At 44.2% G+C, this 16,335-nt stretch overlaps 1 protein-coding gene across 1 annotated transcript in view; it reads left to right on the top strand.

Moving 5' to 3' along the window:
- Positions 1-16,335, top strand: part of LOXHD1 (lipoxygenase homology domains 1) — a 152,647-nt gene that overhangs the window by 39,195 nt on the left and 97,117 nt on the right. Inside the window, 4 exon segments of the mRNA XM_032470447.1 lie at positions 3,916-4,064; positions 11,486-11,609; positions 14,106-14,230; positions 14,232-14,357. Coding sequence (XP_032326338.1) covers positions 3,916-4,064; positions 11,486-11,609; positions 14,106-14,230; positions 14,232-14,357 — 524 coding nt within the window.

Raw genomic sequence — 16,335 nt, 5'->3', positions numbered from 1 at the left:
ATACTAACTACAATATATAAAATAGATATACAGCAAGTTTCTTCTGTATAGCACAGGGAACTCTATTCAATATTTTGTAGTAACCTATAATGGAAAAGAATATGAAAACAAATGTATATGTGTGTATATGTATGACTGAAACATTATGCTGTACACCAGAAATTGACACAACATTGTAAACTGACTATACCTCAATTAAAAAACTTTTTAAAAATTAAAAAAAAGAAATAAGTATATTAGACAATGACAAAAAGAGCAATTAACCTGGAAGATATAATAATTCTGAACTTATATAGATTGAACAACATATTTTCAAAATATGTGAAGCAGAAATTAACAAAATTCTTGGAGAAACTTGACAAGTACATAATCATAGTGGAAGATTTTAATACAGTACTCTCAATAACTGATAAGTCAAATGGATAAAAATTTAGTATTTACGTGCAGATTTTAACAACACAGTTAATAACCTTGATCTAATGTAGATTCCTGCATCCAACTGGTAGAGAATACGCATTCTTTTCAAGCACATAATCACCTCATACTAAACCACAAAACAAGTCTTAAACAAATGCAAATGAATTGATATCACAGAGACAACATTCTTTGATAAGTCAGTAAAATTAGAATCCAATCTCTGACCCCTCTTAGAAACAAACTTTAATTTTCATAAAAACTAATGATCATCTGTAAAATCCAAGAGAATTTAAAAATTATTAGAACTAATGAGAAAGTTTTAATAAAGGAAGCTGGATACAAGATTAATATACAAATATCAATAAAAACAGCAAGCAAACATTTAATCTAAAATATATGATTTACAACAGCAATTATAAGGTGTTTAAGAAAAAAATCTAACAAAAGAGCATTTTGGAAAAAATAAAAATTTTTACTTAAGGACATACAAATATACCCAAATAAATGGAAAGATATATCATGCTCAAGGATGAAAAAAGACGTAATTGATTAAGATGCTCAAATTCCTCAGGTTATTCTATAAATGCAACACAATGTCAGTCAAATTCCCAAAAGGCAACACCCCAAAGCTTAAGCTATTAAAATTCACATCTGCAAAGGGCTAAGTATTGCCAAGTATTGCCACTTTTGAATAACAGAAATAATATTGACAATATTAATAATATGAGGATATTTACCTTGCCAGATATTAAGACAGTCCGATCTCTAAAAATTAAAACAGTGTGATATGAAAGAAGGATAAACAAATGAAGCAACAGAATAAAGAGTCTAGAAGCACACAGACCGTGGCATTGTAAATCAGAGGGAAAAGGATGAAATATTCAGTTGCTGGTATTTAAGCAATTGTCTAACCATATGAGAAAAGATAAAAGTAGATCTTTTTACCTTTTGCCATACACAAAAATAAGTTCCAGATGGTCGAGAGATTTAAATGTGAAAAAGCAAACTATGAAATTTTTAGGAGAAACTTTTAAGCGAGTGTCTTTTTCAAAATCTCGATTTAGGATGAAGTTTCTTGAACAATTCACTAAAACCACCAACAATAAAGGGAAATTTTGATGAAATCCATGAAAACAAGAAAACTGTCTGAGAAAAGACATCAGAGATTAAAGAAAGACAATAGAAAAACATAGTAAAGTATATGAACAGAAAAATTATGGAAGAGCAAGTCCTCGATGGCCAATATACATTTGAACCAATCTCTCAAAATATATGTACATATATGAACATCTTCCAAATAATCTTTCAACATTTTCAAGTAATCAAGGGAATGCAAATTAAAACCATAATGAGACACCATTGTACACACACTGAAAGAAAAAAATTTAAATCTATGTGTTAGTAATGATTGTGGGGACTGGGAACCTGCAGACACTGCTGGTGGTAGTTGACAACCATTTTGGAAGGCAGGTTTGCAGCATCTAATTCATTCAAGATGAACACAGTTCAGGAGTCAGCAACTCTGTAGGTGCCTATTGGTTCAGTTCTTACAAATGTGGGGCAGAAGGAAGGTACAAAATAGTTCATTTCAGTGCTATTGACAAGCACAGTCAACCAGAAATAGCCTGGATGTCCATCAGCAAAAAAATGCATACCTAATAGTGTTTTCTTCATTCAGTGACTATTGTACAGCTGTTGGATCAATTCTGTTACTAGCATCTACAAAATAATCTCAAAAGCATGATATTAACTGAAAAAAAAGTAAGTTGCACAGGGTGTGTGATGATAGTGATAAGATGGTTGTAACAGCAGCAACAGTGAAGACCCCAGCCGTGAACACAGCCCCTCACCACGCTCCAGGCGCTGCCCCGAGGGCTTTGCGCACATTCGTTCAGTTAATCCTCATAACAGCCCCTAGGAGGCGATGCTCTCATCACCCCCATTGCACAGATAAGGAACCTGAGACAGAGCATGTGCACTATGATGTTGTTTATGTAAAATTCTAAAACATGCAAAAATAGTATATTTTCTTTATGGATACATACATATGCAAAGAAATTCTCAGGAACTACTGGATACCAATTGACAATAGTGTTTCTTTTGGGGAGAGAGTAGCAGGGGAAGGGATAGACCTAAGACTTTCGACCTACCTGTTGGGTTTCATTTCCGTTAAAAAAAAAAGAAGGGCCAAATATGCCACACTGGTGAGCGATGTCGAGGGTAGGGGAGTGTGTATGTGTGGGTGGGGAGGGCTATGTGCAAACTCTCTGTATTTTATACTCAATTCTGCTGTGAACCTGAAACTGCTCTAAAAAAAATAAAGTCTATTTAAAAAGAGAGAGAGAGAAGGGCCTAAGCAAATTATACAAAATGTTGCTGTTGTACCTCCTACATCCAGGTGGTGGGTACAGTGGACAGCTAATATGATTTTCCATGTTTGAATTGTGGCCATTTGACATTTAGAAAATTTAAAGACTCAAATTTTAGAAAAGACAGGACAGCATAAACAAAAAGCTAATGCTTAGTTGGGACTGTAAGGGCTAATATGACCAGTGGATGTTGGAACATCGTAACAGAAAACTGCAAAGTGGAAGGAACAAGTTAGATCAGGTCCTAGCTATGTGCTTAACATCTGTGTGACTCTTGGCAAGTTGTTAAAATTCTCCAAGTCTCAGTTTCTTCATCTGCGAAACAATTACAATCGCTTCCTCTTGGATTGTGGCGAGGAGTAAATGAGGGGACAAAAAGGATGCTAAACACCCCGTAACATCTCATGATGGTTTTTTTTTTTTAACAAATAAGAACTGTTTTAATGAGTCACATGTCACTTAATGAGTTTCTTTTTAATTTTCCATGGCAAAAAGGATTAGCAGCAATACGTGTTTTGATCATCCATGAGACACTACATATGATCATATTTTGTCTATTTTTTTTTTTTCCTGATGACTGTTCCCATCACTGTTTTCCAGAAAAGGAGTCAGGCCCAAGGAAGCCTGTTGGCTGATTGATGTCAGGGTCCCAGCCAACCATCCCTGGAACAACGACCATGGGTGTGCTCCTAGTTCAGGACAAGCAACTGGCAGAGCAAGGCAGGGCCTCAAGTTCCGGGATGGAGGGGCAAATCCGTTTACTAGGGTGGGGACTCTGGGGTAAGGCAGAAATCAGAAGCCCAGTCATGGGTCTTAGGCACAAGCCACACGCAAGGCAAGCCTCAGCCTTGACTGCAGGCTAGAGGGATTTAAGGAGCCTGTAGATCTTGGGGTGAAGCTACCCTTCTTGACTTTTTTAAAATTAGTAAAACTGGAGCTGTTTTAGGTTCACAGCAAAATGGCATGGAAGTACAGAGAGTGCCCACATACGGCCTGTCCCCACCCACACAGCCTCCACTGGTGTTGACTTTGAGACCAACCTTCAGCAGGTTGCCCATGAAAGTTTGGAGCTGGTTCTCTCACCTCCTCTGGTCTCCTTTGTAACCTTCTCGTGGGTCTGTGCATACAGGCGAGCGTCGGCTGGAGAACGAAAAGGACAACTTTGAAAAGGGAGCTGAAGACAAGTTCCTACTGGATGCCCCAGATCTGGGGCAGCTCATGAAGATCAATATTGGCCACAACAACAAGGGCGGGTCTCCAGGTTGGTTCCTGTCCAAGGTGGGTTCAGCTGCCTGTCTGTGGTCCCTGTGGCCCGGGAGGGGGAAATCTAATTCCTCTAACTTCCCTTTTTAGATCTGTCTGCCTCCACTCTTCTACCTAAGCCTGCTGGCCAACCACTCTGCCCTCCTCCCAGCCTTCAAGGCTTTGCCTACGTTATCACCTTCCAAGAAAGCTCACCACTCTCATCTGCACCCAGTGAGGGTCTGATCTTCCTAAGACTCTACCACGAAGCATCCCCTGACTCTGGCCACCAGAACCTCCCCCTCCCACGAATGTTTATAACCCAGCCTGCTTGTAGCATTCATGTCACCCTAATCATAAGCTTTCTCCTGACTTATCTTGGGCTGTTGCTTTGTACCTCAAATTTCTACACCATGGGTCCTTGTAATTTCACCTGCCTGGGACAAATTAAGAATGAAGAAGAAAGGGGGAGGGTATAGCTCAAGTGATATAGAGTGCGTGTAAATCTTGTTCCATTACCATCTGAAATTTGATATCGACGCCAACTTTATTTTTCTTCCTGGACAACTTATTTTGTGGGTTTCTTTCCCAGACAGGATGCTTGTAGGATTTTTTTCTTTTTATTTGTAATTCAAAAGTCTTGCCAGATAATGTCTAGGTGTAGGGTCTTTGTTAATTCATCTATCTCCCCTCTCCTTCCACCCCTTCCCTCCCCTTCTCTCTCTTCTCCACCCCATCCCTTCCTTCCTTCCTTCTTTCTTTCCTTCCTTCCTTCTTAACTTCTCTGAAACATGATGAGTCTTTTCTCTGATGCATAGGATATTTGTTATTTATTTATTTATAGCTCAGAAAAGAGGTCTCCTATTATATACTGAATTCTTGCTTGGATGGCTTTGTTCTGGTCTCGTCTTCAGGAACACCAACTGTCCATTTATTGGATCTCCATTCTGTTTTCCAAAGCTCTCAGCTTGTCTTTTATTCCTTTCGTCTCTATTTTTTCCGCATTCCACAAGAACTTGTAAAATTCCCTCACCTCATGATTGATTTGCTTTTCCATATCATCAGTTCCATTTCCTTCTCCTCTGAACGAGAATTTTAATTCTGAATGTTTCTTTTAAATATTTTTTTCTTCTTACAAAAGTAATACATACTCACTGTAAAAAATTTAAGAAATACAAATAAGCAAGAATAAGATAATCTGAACCACCAGGGTTTCACTACCCGAAGATAACAGTGTTCATGTTTTGATACGTATCTTCCAGGCATTTTTCTGTGAATTAATATACATATATCATTTAAAAATAATGGGATCATAATAAATACAATGTCTTACAAACTGCTTTGTTTCCAGTTTCAAATATAATATGCATATTTCCCCAAGCTATTTAAATAGAATGACACTGATATTTCACAATGCAATTTTTCATGACTATAATAGTATTGTGTTTCATTGCTCAGATATAGTATGAATTATCAAACCAAGTGCCCTTTGTTGAACATTTCAATTTTTTCCCCTTAAAATGATTGACACTGTAAATAGCGCTGTGACAAACATTCTTGTCTCTTATCTTTACGCACATCTATGATTATTTCCTACAATGAATTCCTAGGAGCTGGTTATAGGGCGTGCAGAGCTGTAAGACCTTTGATATGTTTGCTGCTCTAGACTTTTGTTTTTCTTGATACCTAGTAATCTAGTTCTCTTTTCATATCATCTTACTGCCTTTTCACTGCAGCCCCTTCTATGCTTAAAGATGTTTACTGCTATTTCACAAAGACTGTATCTTCTTGTATTCTGTTTAGCATAGCAGTTTCTTAACTCTTTCTCTGTATCCTTTATTCAGAGTTCTCTTCTGCTTCTTTAGAATGATGCTTCCTTCCTCCCTCCTTCCTCTTCTTTTCCTCTCCTTATTGTTTGCTAGTCAGACACTTTTTCAAACCTGAAGGCCAAGCTGGCTACTCTCAATGTGAGATTGCTTCTTCTCTTTGGACCAGTATTTTGCATAAGGTGAGTTCAGGGCCTGGTAGGCAGGTCCCTGCCGGTCCCCCCAGTGCCAAGGTAGGTATCCCTCCAAAGGTTCATTGGCTTCTGGAGAATCCCTAACAGCCTGTTCATTTAACTAAATCAAAGTCAAACCAAAATGCTCCCTGGGGATAAGACATAAAAATAATGACAGCATTTTGCAGGGCAGCACACCTGGGTTTACTAGATATATTCCCGGGGGAAGAATTATAATGAGAAAGGAGGAAGGAGGGTTTTAGGTCCCAGGCAGGGTGGGCACAAGCTGAAAGCAGAGGAGAGGGGGAACCTAGGGCCATCTCTCGCCACTTTGGGACGACACCACGCACACGAGCCCCAGCCTCCTGCCTCCCTGTGGCTGGGCCTCCGTGTGCCCCTCCTCCACTCACTCTGATTGATCTGCTGGCCCTCAGCTCCCCGGAGGCACCAACTGAAGGGGCTGTTAAATTGGCTGCATGTCCAGATTTGCCACTTGGACCGCAAGAGCTCCCATTCTCCACGTTGCTGGGCTGGCTGCCTTGGATGTCAAGTGACAACTGCTCCTTCCATGTTAACGTGTGAGGGCTTGGTGGGATAAATCTAAAAGCTAGTGTAATTAGTTCCTTCATGGGTCATCTCCCTCTTTCCTTAGTCAATTGCCATGTATGTTCCTCAGCCCCAGCTGGTGGTGCTCGGGGTGACCGACACCTCTGACACCCCATTCTTCACCCTCTCAGCGGGGCTGGCATGCTCCCTCTTCCAGGCTTTCACATGGCTTGGATCCTCATGTCTGGTGAGCCCTAGAATTGTGATGGACTCAGATGATCAGTTCAGGTCACCGACCACGTCAGAGGGGCAACAGCCACAAGATGGAACATGACGTTGCCAGTGGGCCTCACCCTTGGTCCATCTGCTTCAGTAGACAGACTTGCCCACGGCCCCGCAGCCCCTCAGTGGCAGGACGGGCACCTGCCCCAGGTCCCCTGGACTCTGAGGCAGCATTCTCTCCACTGTGCCATGTGTTAGAAAGTCCAGAATCAGATGGGTCACCTACTGCGTGCTGGGGGAGTGTAAGTTCCACCAGCACCACTGGCTTTGACAGGAGAGGAGACGGAGGCTGGTGGAGCTGATTTCAGGGACCTCAGGAAGCCCACCATGGCCTCAGGTCACCAATTACCCTCAACGTCCAGCAAACACTCACTGAGTGGCTGTCACACCGTAGGCCCCGCACTGCACCCGCAGCTGTTACAGTGACTGTGGCTCTGCTTCCAAAAGAGATGAGACAGGTTCTTAAGTAGTTACTGTGACCTTATACTGCAAAACTGTTTTTAAAATTTTATTTTATTGGGTTATAGTCAGTTTACAATGTTGTGAAACTTCAGGAAAAGTCCAGTTTTCAATGAATGACCATTCTGTCCTAGGGGGTCCCAAAGTTGATCGAACCAGGGCTGTCAGTTTGAAAATCAGAAAACAGAATCACTCCAACTTGAGTGCAAAGCAGGATGAGTGTTGTATGAGGCACAAATAGACATCGTTGTGGGGACCTGTGCCTGTGGGCATCGGAGGGTGCTTCAGGGAGGGTCCGTTGGAGCTGGATCGTGAAGACGGGGAGGGTTTTGCTGGGGGTGGGGCAGGGAGGAGAACTCCTTTGGGCAAAAGGACTGACAGATGAGGGGCAGCTGGAAGGTGGCGCAGGGACGCTGAATAACTCTGGGCCAGGGCACAGGACTCAGAGAACTGAGAAGTAATGTTAGGGCGTTGGGTGAGGGCGGGGCCATCACAGGTCTTGGTCAGAACAAGCCATCAAAGGTCTTTACTGAATGAGGCAGCCTGAGGCAGTGATGAGGGAGTGGATGTGTGGGCAGGCTCAGAGGAGAGGGATGAAGTGCGGAGGAAGGAGCTAGAGCCTTAAGGGTGTCACCATTCAAATGCTGTCATTTACAGTCAGTTTCTATTTGTGGCATGCCACCTATCAATTGACACAGTATTTCAATGTGATGAGTGAGACACAGAGCGTGTGGGGAAGGACAGCCCTGTGACAGGAGGAGGAGACCACCCTCCCTTCTTTCTGAGCTTCAGTCCCCCCATAGAACACTCCCTCATTCTTCCATGAGCCCAGGTCTTCCCTGCTGACCCCTGGGTGCTGAGATTTCAAAGTGGATTCCTAAGCTCCAGAGTCTTTCCCACCTTTTTTCCCCGTATCAAAACTTACCCATCCCTTTCCTGTGATCTAAGAACTCTAAAGGGAAACCACAGTTCAGCAGTGGTTTCTGGAATGTGGTGATGGCTGCTTATGTGTCAAGGGCCACCTTTACTGGATAACATATATACATTTTTCTTTCATCTTTTAGTTTCTTGTTAATTGAAGTACAGTCAGTTACAATGTGTCAATTTCTGATATACAGCACAGTGTCCCAGTCATGCATACACATACATATATTCTGTTTCATATTCATTTTCATTAAAGGTTATTACAAGATATTGAAGATAGTTTCCTACGCTGTATAGAAGAAACTCTTAAAATCTATTTTTATATGTAGTGGCTCATATAAGCATTTTTAAAAGGAAGACTGGAAACAGGGATTTGTCTTACGTTCACTTCCTGCCCCATGGCTGGTTCAGAGAAGGATCACTGTGGACCACTCAGATTGTCTGCATTTCTGGCATCTCGGCACATTAGGCGGGAGGGAGGAGGCCCTTCAACCTCTCTCCAAGCTGCCCTATGTGTGTGGGGTTCATTTCTTCTGCGCAGAACGGGCCTCTGCTTCAATCAGGTTACGTAAAGTTGGTGGAAGTGATTCCCATACCAAGGCAGGAGCGCTGCCGTGAGTCAGAGTTGACATTCTACATTGATCTACAATGTATTGACTCCAAGACCAACTCCATGTGTTCACACAGACATGTTTGCCCCGCGCGGGAGGAGATGCCAGATCGTTTGGGTGTGTCTGTGAACCATCTGGAAAGAACAGGAAAGAAAGAACCCCTGCTCTTGGCAACTTCATCTTTTCCTCCTCTTCTTCCGGGGTGGTTTGTCCTCCCTGGCTTTTTGTAGCAGGTGGTCTCACCTTGTAACTGTGCTGCAGAGCAGAGCAGAGCAGCTCCACTGTGGACAGGCTCCCTTCTCGCCTTCTCACCTCCCAAGGGCTCACGACCCCTGGTTTCCCAGCCTGTGGGCTTGTCTGCAGGTGGAGAGCATTCCTCGGGGAGACAATGGCTCTTGCTTTTCGTTAGGTTATTACTTCTGTCTGTCTGTCTGTCTCTCCCCCACACACTCCAGGTGTGTGCTTCTGTCATTCAAGGTGAAGGTAAAAAACCATTGCTGAGATGTCTTGAATTCTTCAAAGGAACAGTATGAAAAACCAGGGGTGTCTGGGCAACTGTGAACAGAAGTGGGAAAGCTGCTTGCTCTCCCCCGAGGGGCCCTTAGTAATGTCCCAAGCACCAGGACCCACATCAGCAGAGGCCAGGATGCTCTTGGGAGCGCCCTCCGCCCCGCCCCCGGCACAGTCTTTCTGTGCTGGGTGCTGGCATCACTCGCGCCGCCTCTCATGTCTCAGCTCCTTCGCTACCAGGTGTGTCCCAAAATGTCCTACCCTCCGGGAGCCAGCTTCCCCCAGCCTCATCCTGCAGACCTTGGGACCAAGAGATGTCATAAATAATGGTTTACATACTTCAGTATACATCCAGAAAAGTTCCAGAACTATTTCATGGACCTGTATGCTTTCTACACTAGCGTTTAAGTTTTGGCCTTTCTTTGTGATTTGGCATTTCGGAAAGTCTAATTTTTAAAGTCTTAGTTGTTACTCAAATACTCATTCGCATGTCGTCTCTTTCCTTGGCAGTTCAGCTGTGCTGGCTAGCTTTGTCCTCTAGAGAGATTTAATGGTAACACATTTTATTTTTCAGATTAGCTAAATTTCTCAAGCCAGGAGTTTCCATCAGACGCCAGGCCAGGAGAAGGCCCTTTATGGAAGCCATCTCTCTGTGAACTGTGAGGGTGGTTGTCTTTTGCTCTCGGAGTCATGGCTGGCACACCAGTCTGCGAACATTTAAAGACAGAAATGGTGAATCTGTTTATTTAGGTTTATTGGGAGATGTGACAGCTTATCTAATAGATTAAGTCCTTTCTTTCTTCACCTTGCTTTCCCAACGCTGTGAGGGTCAGAGTAAAGAGGTGTAGCCCAGATCCTTGTCAGCGGCTCCCTGATCTCCCCCACCCCACCTGGGAGATGAAAGCCACAGAGACATGTGCAGACAGATAAGTTGGCAGAGGATGAACTGCCTTCCGTGACAGAGTGCCCTCTGGACAGTGCCACAGTGGCTTCCAGGCACTCAGCTCTGAAAGAACAAGAGACTCGATCATATCAGCAAGCCCTAGAGGGTGACTCACACCAACCAAACTTACAAGGGGCTGATTTATAAACCAGAGCCTGAATGCTGATTTATCTGGGGAGAGAAGCCTGGTGGGATGGCTGGTCCTGTTCACTGGCTCAGACCACTGGCCCCTCCCTGGTGAGTGGTGTCCTCAGGAGGCCAGCTCTGAGTCCAGAAGTTTCCTCAATGAGCGCTGGGTTACAGAACAAGGTGAGATGCCTTCAGGCAGGCCAGGGTGTGCCTTGTTTCCACACTGCAAACACTTTGGTCTTAGGAAGTGAGTCTTTCACTGGGAATCAGAGCCCCCCTCTGTCGGGCAGCCCTGGGCACACCTGGGCAGATTTTTTTTCTTTTCAACTCCCTCTTTCTGTTGCCAGTTGCTTCTGCCCTCCAGTTATGGCTGGAGGAGTCGGTCTGGTTATTGACGATCCCACTTAGAGTGAGTTTTCAGTGGGTGTTCCTGGGACATTTGGGGAGGGCCCCCCGGCTCCTTGGTGAGCTCTAGAACACACACTTCTCTCAGCCTCCCCAGCCTCGCTCACATGTCAGTCCCCCACGGCAGCTTCAGAGATGCCCAGCTCCCCAGCCTCACTGTCAGGGGCTGACATTTTCCGACCTGATCGCCCGGTCCCGGGGTTCTGTGTGCCAGATTCAGGGCCTGTAGTGCCCTTGGCATGGGCTCTGCTTCTCAGCAAGGTCGGAATCCCAGCCTTCACCAGGTGAGGAGGATGATGATCTTGGTGCCGTCTGCAAACCCAGGCTGCCCGTTCCGGCGTCCCAGGCTCACAGGGCACACCCTGCCAAGTTTCTTGCATTCAGTTTTTTGTTTTTAATGATCTGCCACAGAGTAGGGGAACAAAGGCTCAGTAATTCAGGAAGGAGGTGATTGTCGTCACCCCTGTGACTCTCAGTGCTTAGCAAGGTTTCTGACAACAGGTGTGTTCTTGTAATAAGCTTTCCTTGGGCCACTAAGACGCTGAGAGCATACCCTTAGCGTACACTCAAGTGATGGAGGAATAGGATGCGGTCATCAGGTGTGCCTTCAATGACATTTAATCTTCTTTCCTTCTCTTCTCCTTCCCAGATTGTCATTGAAGATATTGGGAACAAAAGAAAGTATGATTTCCCTCTTAACCGCTGGCTGGCCTTGGATGAAGATGATGGCAAAATCCAGAGGGACATCTTAGTGGGCGGAGCTGAGACCACAGGTAGACCTGAAGGAAGGGGACCCCCTGTGGGCTAATATTTCACTTTCTGCCTGAGGGTCGGTGTTCTCATCTGCGGGTCTGGAGGCCTGCAATCAACTGGGAACCAGCCGTGTCTTCAGACAACATTTCTCCTGTCCCTGAAAGTGTTCTGTCCCCCCTGGGCTGGAGTCTGGGCCTCTGCTGATGCCAAAGGAGATGGAGAGGTGCCCCTGAGCAGACACTAACTTCCCAGGGCAAGGAAAGTTATCTGTAGGGTGGGGCTAGGATGTGAACTCCTGACCCATGTGGACATTTATAAGGATGTCGATTCACTCTTAACTCTTCTTACTGCTGAGTGCTTACTTTATGCCAGGCTCTCTCTAGGCCACTGACCCACTTCACCTCCTCTCATCTTCACAACAACCCTAGAAGGTGGGGAAGGTTATTGTTTCCATTTCACAGGTGAGGAAACTGAGTCACAAGCTCAGAGACCTGTGCAAGGTCACACAGCTGATCCAAGATTTAGTCTGCCTCTGACATCTCTCTCCTGTGTGAATTCCATGGAAACCCTGAAACTCCCAGCATAGCATGGTATGTTCCAGAAAATTGATGTCCATGAATGGGCACCGCTGAGAGCGTGCTCCGCCGCAGAACCTCCCATGGCTCCCCACTGCCTGGAGAAGGAGCCCATGATCGGGGGCATAAGATAAAAATGGCTCCACGATGGAGCCCCAGTTGGCCATTTCAGCAGCATCTTATTTATTTGTTTGTTTGTTTATGACTGGGGATTGAACCCAGGACCTTGTGCGTGCAAGCATGTGCTACTACCACTGAGCTATACCCTCCCCCCAGCAGCATCTTTCAACACCTTCTCCCACCACTTCCACCCACCCTCCAGCTCCCTCCCCTCATCTGCATGCCTTCTACTCTGTCTGTACTTACTTTTGCCCCCTCCACTCTCCTCCCACCTCATCCGCACACCTCCCCTCTCCCCTCCCCTTAGCTGCTAGCCTCACTCTTTCTCTTCCCTTCTCTTTGCAACATGCCTCCCCTCAGCCTGTACTGCCATTTCTCTTCTTTTTGTTTCTTAAATCCCTTCTTCCAGTCATTTCCTCTAAACCATCCCCCATCACTGCCACACTCCAGACAGGACAGTCTCTCCCTTCTTTTGCTCCAGACATTTAGGGCAGGACTTGATTGCTATTTATTGCTCAGGAAACTGAATTCTCCTCCGCTCCAGCACTCTTCAGCCTTGGCTTTGTGTGCCCTGGGCCCGGTCTGACCATCGTGGGTGTGTCACAAGTCATCTGTAACTAGAGTTTGCAAATGGATTTTCGTAGAAACATACACTAGAGTGGGTTTCATGCGCTCCCTTCAACTATGTTACTATTACTTGCTTCCAGCGATAGAGGAGGAGGAGGAGGAGGAGGAGGAACCAGACGGTCCGAAACTACGGCCATGTCATGTGTGAGAGTACCAGTCTGTCCACGTGTTGTGGAAAAATAAAGCTGGAGACCCACTCTGTTAGGGCCGGGGCTGTTTCTTTTTTCCTTCACATCCTCCCAAGGCCTGACATACAGTAAGCACTCAGTAAATGTTTGTTAAACAAAGGAAGGTGCAAATGTCTGAACGAATGATACATCCGTGTAGTTGCATGTGTTCTATTCCGAAGACATTGGGGATTTTTATTTCTCTGGAGTCAGGGGATGAGGGCAGGGGCAGGGGCAGGATGAAAGGGAGGCGGGGGAAATTAACAAGGCTTAAAGTACCACTTGCCTTAGACTCCAGGACAGAGTGAAAAAAAAAAAAGGGCCAGACCTTAGCAGAATTTCCGGTAGTTTCCTGTTCAAATGTTTGTCTTTAATGTTTTCCTTTACTGTGTCTCATCTCAGAGTTTGAGCTCCCCTCGCTGGCTCTATCCCAGAACTCCTTGTCCTCTGACTGACCAGAACCCCAAATGGCCCAACCCACAGCATTCTATTCCTCCCTCGACTTTTTGTCATCCCGGGTAAAGAAGGACTCTGTGCCGTCTGATACGAGTGAGGTTTTTAAGCTATGAGTGAAAGAAGCAAGCTAAATGAATCAGAGCCCAGGAACATAAACCCCTGGTAGTCGAGTTGACTATTATAATTAAATGAGACATAATAGAACTCATCCAGCAGCTACTAATAATATGCACCTGGTAATTAGCATTAATAACAAGTACTATTCTTAGAGTCAACCCAAGCTCTTCCTTCTCTTTGGGAGTTTCCTGTAATTGGGGCTGGCAGCTTCCTGTTAACCTGTAGTTCCTTCCTAGACTCAGACACACTGCCACACAAAGTCAAAAAGATAAAGTGAACTGGAGAGGGGCACTGGCTGTCATCTGGGGCAGGAGGACTTGGGGGAATGAAGGATGTATGGAAGAGGGGGGTGCCTAGGGCGGTGTAGCCAGGTAGGGGAGAAGGTGGGTAGGACATTGTAATCAGCTTGCATTGAAGCCTCTGCTTCCCTTTTCCCCTGTTGTTTCCACACCAGCCATCTCCTATATTGTGACCGTCTTCACCGGGGATGTCCAGGGGGCTGGGACCAAGTCCAAAATCTACCTGGTCATGTACGGGGCCAGAGGGAATAAGAACAGCGGGAAGATCTTCCTGGAGGGCTGGAGTGTTTGACCGTGGCCGCACAGACATCTTCCACATCGAGCTGGCTGCCCTGCTCAGCCCCCTGGGCAGGGTCTCCATCGGACACGGCAACGTGGGCGTCAACAGAGGCTGGTACTGTGAGAAGGTAAGGGAGGCTGCGGAGGCCGCTTCCCTGATTCCACCCCTCTCTCCTTTAACTTGCAAATGCAAACTCTAATCTGAATCCTTACTTCCTGCTTCCTTTGGACCAGTTACAGAGCACATGGGAAGTCCCTTTCATGGGGCCTTTTGGATGGCTACATGCCTGTCTATCTGGTCTTACTGATGGTCAGGAATGGGGGCTGTTCTGTACATGCAACCAGCAGCCAAACACAGGGTAGCTTATCCAGAGGGACTCGGTTGCGGGTTATAGACTATCTTGATTCCTGGTGTGGTGTTCCACTCGAGCTTATAAATCTCTCAGTCGACAAATATTTTTAAATATATGTTTGTATTGTGAAAAAATAAAATAAAAGATAAAATAAAATATCAGGACCAGGATAAAAATATGTATGTATGTGGAATACTTATGCTTTAAACAACGCACATAATAAAAGGAAAATACAGAGAAGGATAAAAAGCAAACATCAATTTTGTCTATCACTCAACTTAAGAAACAGAACATTTCCAAGGCTTTTGAAACTCCTCTGTGTCCTTCCACAATCATGCATGGATTATAACTCTCATTACGTCCTTCCCAAAGACCATACACTATTACGAATTTTGTCCACGTGTATAGTTGTTTGTAACTAGCCATTTTCTCTCAACGTTATGCTCTGGAGATGGTCCGAATTGGTAACAGAAGCTGTGGAATGTTCCATTTTCCATCCATGCCATTGCCTGCATCAATTACACCTTACTTGTCCATTCTGTCGCTGGACATTTGGGGGATGTTTCTTTCTTTCTTTCTTTTTTTTTTTTTTTTTTTTTTTTGCTGTTATAAACAATGCTACCATGAAATTCCTGTATATGCATCTTTGTATAAAGGTGCAGGCGCTTCTCAGAATGGAAGTTCCAGCTCATGGGGTAAGGTAATCTTCAGCCTTGCAGAATAATTATACTTCTGGAGTTTTCCAGTCTGTTTTCCAGAGTAGTTGCACCATTTTATTCCCCTGTCAGCCTGTGTGTGAGAGACATTCTGTTCCGTACATCCTTGTCAGCACCAGATATTGCCTGAATTTTAAATCATCACCAATTGTAAAGTGATCTTATTGTGGTTTTAATTTTTATTTTCATGATTGCTAGTGAAGTTGAGCATCTCTTGGCTGTTTTAATTGGCCATTCATGTTTCCTTTTTGTAAAATGCCTGTTCATGTCTTTTGTTGATTTTTCTATTGACTAATCTATTGCTGGATTTATTTTTAGGGGTCCTTACTGAATCTGGATATTAATCCTTTGTTGATAGGATGTGTTCAAATATCTTCTCATAGCTTGTTGACAATATTCTTTGAGGGAGAGAAGATTTAATTTGAAAGCAATCTGTCTGATCTTTTCCTTTATGGTTAATGTGTTTTGTATCACTGAAAGAAATTTTACTTCCCTTAAAGCTATATGGACATTTTCCTATATCCTCTTCCAAAATTTATAAAGTTTGGTTTTCCCATTTATATATTTACATCTTAAATTACCAGAAAATTGATTTCTGTATGAGGTGGGGATTCAGTTTTATTTTTTCTGTGTAGATATCCAAATGTCCCAGCAGCATTTATTGAAGGGCTTTTAAAACTTGAGTCAAGTTGAGAATCACCTGGAATTTCTTTTCAAAAATAGATTCCTAGGCTCCAGCCCAAATGTACTGAGTCAGAATTTCCGGGTAATCTGGATATTTACAAATGCTTTAGATAATTCTTATCATTAAGGAAGCCTGGGAAGCACCGATTTACTAAATAGTAATTCTTTCCCCACTGTTCTGAAAAGGCCAATGTCATACATCAAATTCCCAAAATGTATAATTTGCCTCTGAGCTTTCTAGTCGGTTCCATTTACTGATTTATTAACGTACTAATGCGTAACTCACTGTCTTCATTTTGTACCTTTTTTTTACTGAGTCTTGCTATCTGCTAGGGCAAAGTTGTCCACTTTAA

This window comes from Camelus ferus, chromosome 30, assembly GCF_009834535.1.
Source record: "Camelus ferus isolate YT-003-E chromosome 30, BCGSAC_Cfer_1.0, whole genome shotgun sequence".
Taxonomy (NCBI): Eukaryota; Metazoa; Chordata; class Mammalia; order Artiodactyla; family Camelidae; genus Camelus; species Camelus ferus.
This window is presented reverse-complemented; position numbering and strand designations above follow the sequence as displayed.